Here is an 8,330-nt window from a genome sequence, read left to right as displayed (position 1 = left end):
TTTATTTAATAATGTTTCACTATATGGTTCTCTTTTCTTTATATTTTTTTCTTATTATTATTATTATTATTATTATTATTTTTTTTTTTGTAACTGTTTCTTTATTTTTTCTTCGAATTTGATTTATTGTTTTCGTTTATTTTTTCTTATATTTCTTATATTATTAATCACACTCGAATTTTTATTATTATTTAATTTTTTTTATCAATTACGTTTTGAATGACCTTGAATTTTTTCTTTAATTTATTGTTTTCATTTATTTTTTCATCATTTATTTTTTTTTGTTATTTTAAAACGTTTCTATTTTCCCTTTATTTTTGTATGTTTTTAAAAATTTCTTTTTTTTCACTTTGTACAAAACTGTTTCTTTTAATTTTTAATAATTTCTATTAAATTTTGTTTTACTATTCACTTTGTAGAAAACTGTTTCTTTTATTTTTCTATAATTCTTTTTTGTGCACTTTTGCCTTTTTATTTTTTTACTGTTCACTTAAAAATTGTACTTACAATTTTTTCACTAAGTTCCTTACACTACATCACGGCCGCTGATCTATTTAAGATCTCCGGCTTACCTCTTATTTTCCTAAGAGGTTACTAGGGCACGATACGTGATCTATTAATTTTTTTTCCGGAAAACCGTTTTCCCGAGGGTTTTTTTACGAATAAGGACCTTTTTTAAGGGTCCCTGCTCGGGCGCCAATTAAGTTTTTAAATGTTTAAAGATTAAAAAAATATATTTTTTTATGGTTGTTAACACAACCTTTATTTATGAATTTCCAAAACCGACTGCAATGAATTTACAATTTTGATTCTTACTGACTACTACCTAAACTTCCAAACTGCTTAATCTGCATTTCCCACCATCAGCTCACTCATGCACCTGATGATACAAATTTCATTTGGACTTCTTGCTGTCTGCGTGGATCATATTTCGTCTGGGAACATCATTCGACAATTTGATGTTGCTAAATCGGCAGATTTAGCATTGGCACGTTTGGTTGGTTTGATTTTGTGTTGTTTGTTAAAAATTCATTATGTTCCGGTCGTTAACTTATATACTATACTATACTTAAATTGAACCGATACAATGTTTATTCAGAATTATTGAACTTTTTCAATATAGAGATTCCGAGCAACTCATCGTTTCTGACAAATGCCTCTCTTGATTCCACATCCAATAATTGTTTCAGATTTACAATAGATCTTACAAAAATTTGGCCGAGTATGAAACCAGAAATCAAAGCACATAATTTCCGAATCGGTTCTCGCGCCATTAGATCTTTGAAAAGTAATTCGTAGAACCACTTCTTTATGAAGAAATTCATAACTATCCTAAAATCCCGTGCGCGTTAAATTTTAAAAGTTCGCAAGTGTCAAATATCAAATATCGAGATGCGGTAAATTGTGCTGAGTTTTTCGTCCATACACAACGAATTTCCACCTTTACTCGTTACTTGCTAAAAATTAAAAAAAAATGTATAACTTTTGTAATATATAGAATTTTTAAAATCTGCAATTCATATCAAATATCGAGATGCGGTAAATTGTGCTGAGTTGTGCTCGCTTAGCACAAAAAAATCCATCAGAAAATACCGCTCAAATGAAAACCATTATATAGGGGGAATACGAAGGCTTGGCCCTGCAAAGGTAATTTTATCAAAATACCGAATATCGGGGGTTACTGGTTCATGGGGACTATACGATATCGTAGACCTATATAGACAATTAACTTCTATGAATGAAGTACTCTTCCTTGTGCGGATTTTCAGAAAATTCCATTGAAAACTGTGGCTACCGTTATATCGTTAACCGATATAGCCCATCTTCGAACTTGACCTGCCTGCAGCAAAAGACAAATCTATGCAACATTTTAGCTTCAAATCCTTACTTGTTTTGACTGTAGCATGATTACACCAACGGAAGGACAGACCGACGAACAGGGCTAAATTTTACGCTAATCAAGAATACATATACTTTGTTGGGTCTAAAATTATTATTTCGATGAGTTACAAACGGAATGATGAACGTAATATATCCTCCATACTATGTATGGTGAAGGGTACAAACAAGTAAAAAAGCAGTAAGTTCGGCCGGGCCGAACTTTGAATACCCTCCACCATTAGGAACGAATTAGAAAATTTTCAAAAAACAATCCATTCAAAATTCTTTAAAATACCTTATATCGGAAGGTGCCCATATATGGGGTATATGTGATATTATGGACCTATATAGACAAATCTATATCTGGGGGTAAAGTACTCACAAAGAACTCCTTATGTAAAATTCCAACGATTCCGTTGAAAAATGTGGCTTAAATCATCAAAATACCGAACATCGGGGAGTACCGTTATATGGGGCTATACGATATCGTGGAACTATATAGATAATTGTATTTTAAGGGATAAAGTACTTACAAGGAACTTCTTGTGTGGATTTTCAGATAATTTCATTGAAAATGTTTTAGCCACATAAAATTACGAATATCGGGGGTTACCAATATATGGATGATATACGATTTCGTAGACCTATATAGATAATTCTCTGTCAATAGATAAAGTACTCACAAGGAACTCCTTGTCTGGAATTTCAGACAATTCCATTAAAAAATGTGATATACGATATCATGGACCTATATAGACAACTCTCTTTTTGGAAGTAAAGTGCCCTTGTGTACAATTTCAGACAATTCCTTTGAAAAAATGTGGCTAAAATTTGTGGACTTTTTTAGTCAAATCTGTGTCTGGAGGTAAAGTAACCACAAAGAACTCCTTGTGGAGAATTTCAGACAATTCCGTTGAAAAATTTGGCTAAAATCATATGGGAGATATACGATATCGTGGACCTATATGGACAATTCTTTCTGTGGGTAAAGTACTCACAAGGGACTCTTGTGTGGAATTTCAGACCATTAAATTGCACTACCACTAACCATTTAGTGAAATTTAAAAAAATGCACTACCACTAAATTTTAGAGGTAGTGAAATTTTAATAGCACTACCACAAAATTTAGTGATTTTTCAAAAAAAATTTGCACTACCACCAAAACTTAGCGAAGCCGAAAGAAAAAAAAAAATAAGAAATACTATGTATATAAGTATTATACCAGCTATCATGAAGTTTGTTGAAGTGAGTAGCGAACAACAATCCAGAATATATAGTAAATATTCATACAACTTGATTACTTTTCTAAATAGCACTAATTTAGTGCTATTTTTATGAAATACCACTAATCTAGTGCAATTATTTTAAATGCCACTAAAATTAATGGTAGTGCTATTGAAATTTCACTACCACTAAAATTTAGTGGTACTGCATTTTTTTTTTAAATATCACTAAATGGTTTGTGGTGATGTAATTTAATTTTAAAGCGTTAGTGGTAGTGGAATATAAAATTGCACTACCACTAAATGAAGAGTGATAATGAAATTATTGGTGCACTAAAAATACAGTGCATTATGCCCATCTCTGGAAAAATTATACTTTTTTGGGCCTAAAATTTTTATTTCGATGAGTTACAAACGGAATGATGAAGTTAATATACCCTCCATACTATTTATGTATAAAGGTATAAAAAGGTATAACTTTTGTAATATGTGGAATTTTTGAAATCTGCATTTGTGTTTCCAGTGAAGTCATATATTAACATTCAAATATGACTTTACCGTTTGCAAATTGTATCTCGGTTGTGACAGGTACAGAAGGCAAAAGGTTGGTGTTGTGACTTAAACGCTTCTAAGTTTATTGCTCTTGAAAATTCAGCGTGTCTGTGATTTTAATATATATCAACATGTTTTTGCAAATCTAAATAATTGTGATATATCTCTTGATGATGCTAGTACAAGTGGTTTTCATTTGCCAGTAAAAAATGCTGGCAATGATGTTGGTGGAATGGGCAAGCTATCGAAGAAATCCCAAAAAAATAAAGCAAAAAAAAAAAAAAATATATATATATATATATATATATATATATATATATATATATATGTATATATATATATATATATATATATATATATATATATATATATATATATATATATATATATATATATATATATATATAGAACAGTGTGGCTTGTTTGTTCGGGATACCGTAGTATTTTCTTGTTGCAAAATGGTCTGGCTTTATCCCTTTATTGTTGTTTTTTAAAAACAACGTTTGTTTATTAGTGGAGAACGATGGTAATGTTTACCAGGGGGTAAGGCAGGGAATACCTAGGTTTCGGAAAGAGCCACCAATCCTCATCAGTTCCCTTGTTTTTGTCTGGGATATTCTCCCCAGAAGTTATTTTAAAAATAACTTCTATGACAAAAAACATTTTTTTACCCAAGTGACGAGATCGTAAGCTCAATAGAAGAGGAACCAAAGAATTAAATAAAACTAAAATTCTCTTGGAAAGTCTTCTAAGGCCCGTTCTTATATCTTACCTTTATAGTTCACTTTTGTTATACCTTACTTTAGGAAAAGTGAAGGATAACGTTCACTTTATGGGACTTTCATTATTACAACCTTCCTTTAAAATAATTCCTTTTTTTTTCAGAGATATGGCAATAAATTGCTCTCAATGATTACTTTTTTGTAGATGTAACTGGTAGTCATTGCATTTTTTTCAAAGTGGCATCATTATTTTAGTTAGAACAAAAATAAACAAAAAGAATTTGACTTAATTTCGTAAAATAAATTTCTGCAAAAAAGTGAATCGAAAATGGATAACCAAACGGAAGCCCGTCATAGAAAACGGGCCAAAAATTTCTTAAAAGAAGAGGAAATGTTGCTTGTGAACTTGGTAGATGACCACAAGCATATTATTAAGAACAAAAAGTCTGACTCTGTCGTTTGGAAGCAGAAAGAAGCAGTTTGGAAGAAAATTGAAGACGACTTCGCAGCCAGTATGGGATTACGACGACCTTGGAAAGCACTGCGTGATAAATACGAGGTTATAAAACGTAAGTCAAAGATTGAACTGGCAGAACAGAAGTTGGAAACATATCGTACGGGTGGTGGAATGGTGACTTGTAAAGTATCTGCTGTTTCGAAAAAAATAGCATCCATGCTAGGAGATTCCGCAACAGGCTTGGAAAATACGTATGATAGTGATTTTGGTAAGTTCTTTGTACAAAATGCTACACTGAGCAATTTTATGACTTACTGGTATTTCTCTTGCAGTTGTTGAACCTGATTACATTGACTACAGTGAGCTAAATGCATCTAATGAATCTATTGAGGCAAGCAATAAAGAAAATGTAAGTTTCATAATAATTGCTCTGTTCCAGTACCTGCAAGAATCTACTAGTTTTGCAATTTTATTCGATATCATAAAGGGAAGATCTGTTATCGTGTAGTGAAAACTATTACCTTCTTGCTGTTCTGGAACAGACCAAATTCTTGATTTGTTGACAAAACCCACCGTAAATCTACGAACAAGTTTTAGTTGATTATACAATAAAGAAGATCGTTCCACTAGCTAGGTAATATTCTAGAAGTTGGAAAATTTTAAATTACTTGCTCTTAGCGATTTACATGGGGTTTCGAGAAGGCAATTCTGTAATACTTTAAGTAAATTTTTAGTGACAATTGATGTTTTATATATTATGTTTTATGTTTATATTTTTTAGAACAATCCCATGAATGTTTCAACAGAAGGAAAAGACTGGTCAACCGACTTTTGCCCACAGACTTTAAAAAAGCCTAAATCGAAAGAACTGGTTCACGGCGGCAAAAGAAAACGCAACCTTGAGGAAGAAAAACTTGAACTTGTTCTTTTACAACAGAGCTTTTACAGGAACGAGAATATTCGTGCTCAGGAGAAGCATGAAAACGAAGAAATGCGTGCTCAAGAAAAGCATGAACACGAAATATCTTCATTGAAACTAAAGAATGAAATTTTGCAGTTAGAGTTGGAGGAAAAAAAGTTAAAATTTTTAGAGTAATTCGAATGTATTTTTAAATATATCTTGTAATTTTTAATTGTAAATATATCTTGTAATTAAAAGTAATATTATTAGCTATTCAGCATTTAAAAGACTGAAAATAGATTAGAAATGTTTAATAAAAACTGAATTGCAATTAAATTTGTCTAACAAAATCTTTTAAAACGGAATCGTTTAACAGTGATTGAATTTGCTGTGCTCCCAGCAACGATAGCACCCGATTTTTTTCCAAAGCAAATGTAATTGTAATATCACATCAATTGGTAATTTCAAAAAATCAATTGGCACATTAATTGGTCTATGTTCCACAGCACCGAAAATTCAAACGCTGGCTTCACAATGTACGTAGTAGGTGTTATTTTTATTGGCTTTTTTTGACAGATGTACAGCGAAGCAATAGTTACTATAAGTTGCGCTGTGAAGTTTTTATATACACAGCGTAACACAGGTTATGTGACTATGAAAATGTAATTACAAAGCGCATAATCGTAGCCTTTGGAAAAAAGACGTTTCCAAGTATAAGAAAAAAATTTAAGAAATGTTACTTGATTGGAGGGAGGTTGGGATGAAAAATCTCTAGTTTGTGGTCCAGCCTCGTACATTTGGAAATATTACTTGAACAATTGAACCTACTTATCTTCGAGAAAAGCGCAAACAAAAACATAAATCGAGTTTGCACACAAAAGGACATAAAATAGCACGCTATCGTTTTAAAAAAATTTAGTCAAACACCCGCTCTTATTAATATACTTTGTAAAATAGTTTTCAATCAAAATGGTCCTTGCAATTGAATTAGCTTGAGATGAAACTTGAGTTTCTCCCGAATAATCGGATAAATCATCTTCAGGTACTAGGTTGGTCTCGTTTGGCGGAAGTAGATCCTTCTCAATTATGGCTATATTGTGAAGTACAGCACATGCCACGATAACTGACATTTTTGTTGAGGTAGCCAAACGAAGACCCATTGATAGTACTGGAAAACGTCTCTTCCAAACACCGAAGCATCTCTCAATAGTATTACGTGTGCGAATTTGAGATTCGTTATAAAGAGCTTCAGGTCCTGTGCATGGATTTAGCAATGGAGTCATCATGTATTTGCATTGTTTATATCCAGAATCTCCGAGAAGAACATAATTTTGAAAATGACCTTCTTCGAATCGAAATTTTAAACGGCTATTTTGGAAAATGTTGCTGTCATGTGCAGATCCTGGCCATCTTGCCACTAAGTCTTGGAACATAAGTTTAGCATTGCACACAGCTTGAACATTGAATGAGAAGTATCCTTTTCTGTTGCGGAAAATCTCTCCGTTATCTCCTCCTGGCGATTGAATGCGGACGTGTGTGCAATCAATAGCTCCAATAACCTTTGGGAATTTCGCTATCGCAAAGAATTCAGACGATGTCTGTTGCTTTTCTTTTGCGTCAAAGGGAAATTTAATGTATTCCTTGGCCATTGATGCTAAAGCATGCGACGTTTCTTTCACTAAACGACTGGCAGTAGAGACACTTACACCACAAAAGTCGCCAACCGTAATAAGGAAACTACCGCTAGCATAGAACCTTAATGTAATCAGTAGCTTTGTTCTAGGCGACACGGAATATTGCCTAAATGGAAATTGGTTAGTAATTATTCGATTTATGTTATATATTTATACACACTTTGACACTTTTGCTTGTAATGAAGGGCCAACTTTTTGTAATAGTAATTGGAATGTGCCTTTTGAAATTCTGAACCTTTTCATAAACTCCCTTTCATCATAAAATTGTAGATAATCCACTCGTTCACGATATGTCTTGGCCGCTCTTTTTTTTGCTTCAATGTTTGCGTAAATATCTTCCAGTTCTTCAATATAAAATAAACGATTGGCGTTATCCATTTTTTTATTTGAATAAATATTGCTGTTATTGCCATATTATCAATATAAAATATGGCAACATGAATTCAGTAAACTTTACGTTAAAAGATAAAGGGAAGCTGGCCTGACCTTTTGCTTATCGGACAGTTCATATTTAAATGGCACTTGTAATAACGAAAAACGATTTATCTGTCCGACAACATCACTTTTTAATCTATCGGGAAGATGTAATAACGGGCCTAAATCTTACAACCGCACTTATAAACATTTACATCTTTCTCCACTTGTTATGCTTTCGTTCAGCCTGAACGAAGTAGCATAACCATGTAAGTTGGTTTTGTCTGTTACAACAAAAAACCCCTTCGTCGACCGTGCCTTGTCTATTAATAGAACAGTGTGGCTTGTTTGTTCGGGATACCGTAGTATTTTGTTGTTGCAAAATGGTCTGGCTTTATCCCTTTATTGTTGTTTTTATAAAAACAGCGTTTGTTTATTAGTGGATAACGATGGTAATGTTTACCAGGGGGTAAGGCAGGGAATACC

The 8,330-nt window shown here is 32.6% G+C and overlaps 2 protein-coding genes across 2 annotated transcripts; one reads left to right on the top strand and one right to left on the bottom strand.

Moving 5' to 3' along the window:
- Nucleotides 1–4,513: 4,513 nt before the first annotated feature.
- LOC131800547 (uncharacterized) lies at nucleotides 4,514–6,086 on the top strand. The gene is made up of 3 exons (XM_059124326.1): nucleotides 4,514–5,103; nucleotides 5,168–5,244; nucleotides 5,617–6,086. The coding sequence occupies exons 1-3, from the start codon at nucleotides 4,707–4,709 to the stop codon at nucleotides 5,929–5,931; spliced, it is 789 nt and encodes a 262-aa protein (XP_058980309.1). The 5' UTR covers nucleotides 4,514–4,706; the 3' UTR covers nucleotides 5,932–6,086.
- On the bottom strand, nucleotides 6,005–8,025 carry LOC105261450 (putative nuclease HARBI1). Its single transcript, XM_020034997.2, has 2 exons — nucleotides 7,591–8,025; nucleotides 6,005–7,536 (listed from the first exon to the last, which is right to left on the bottom strand). The coding sequence occupies exons 1-2, from the start codon at nucleotides 7,806–7,808 to the stop codon at nucleotides 6,642–6,644; spliced, it is 1,113 nt and encodes a 370-aa protein (XP_019890556.2). The 5' UTR covers nucleotides 7,809–8,025; the 3' UTR covers nucleotides 6,005–6,641.
- Nucleotides 8,026–8,330: the final 305 nt, after the last annotated feature.

This window comes from Musca domestica, unplaced genomic scaffold (assembly GCF_030504385.1).
Source record: "Musca domestica strain aabys unplaced genomic scaffold, Musca_domestica.polishedcontigs.V.1.1 28, whole genome shotgun sequence".
In the NCBI taxonomy this organism is placed as follows: Eukaryota; Metazoa; Arthropoda; class Insecta; order Diptera; family Muscidae; genus Musca; species Musca domestica.
This window is presented reverse-complemented; position numbering and strand designations above follow the sequence as displayed.

Excerpts from the sequence above, each read along its gene's own strand:
- LOC105261450 (XM_020034997.2), bottom strand. The coding sequence starts at position 7,808 with ATGGATAACGCCAATCGTTTATTTTATATTGAAGAACTGGAAGATATT. Across the intron at positions 7,537-7,590 it reads TTACAAGCAAAAGTGTCAAA|GCAATATTCCGTGTCGCCTA; the intron begins GTGTGTATAAAT and ends ATTTCCATTTAG.
- LOC131800547 (XM_059124326.1), top strand. The coding sequence starts at position 4,707 with ATGGATAACCAAACGGAAGCCCGTCATAGAAAACGGGCCAAAAATTTC. Across the intron at positions 5,104-5,167 it reads TACGTATGATAGTGATTTTG|TTGTTGAACCTGATTACATT; the intron begins GTAAGTTCTTTG and ends TTTCTCTTGCAG. Across the intron at positions 5,245-5,616 it reads AGGCAAGCAATAAAGAAAAT|AACAATCCCATGAATGTTTC; the intron begins GTAAGTTTCATA and ends TATATTTTTTAG.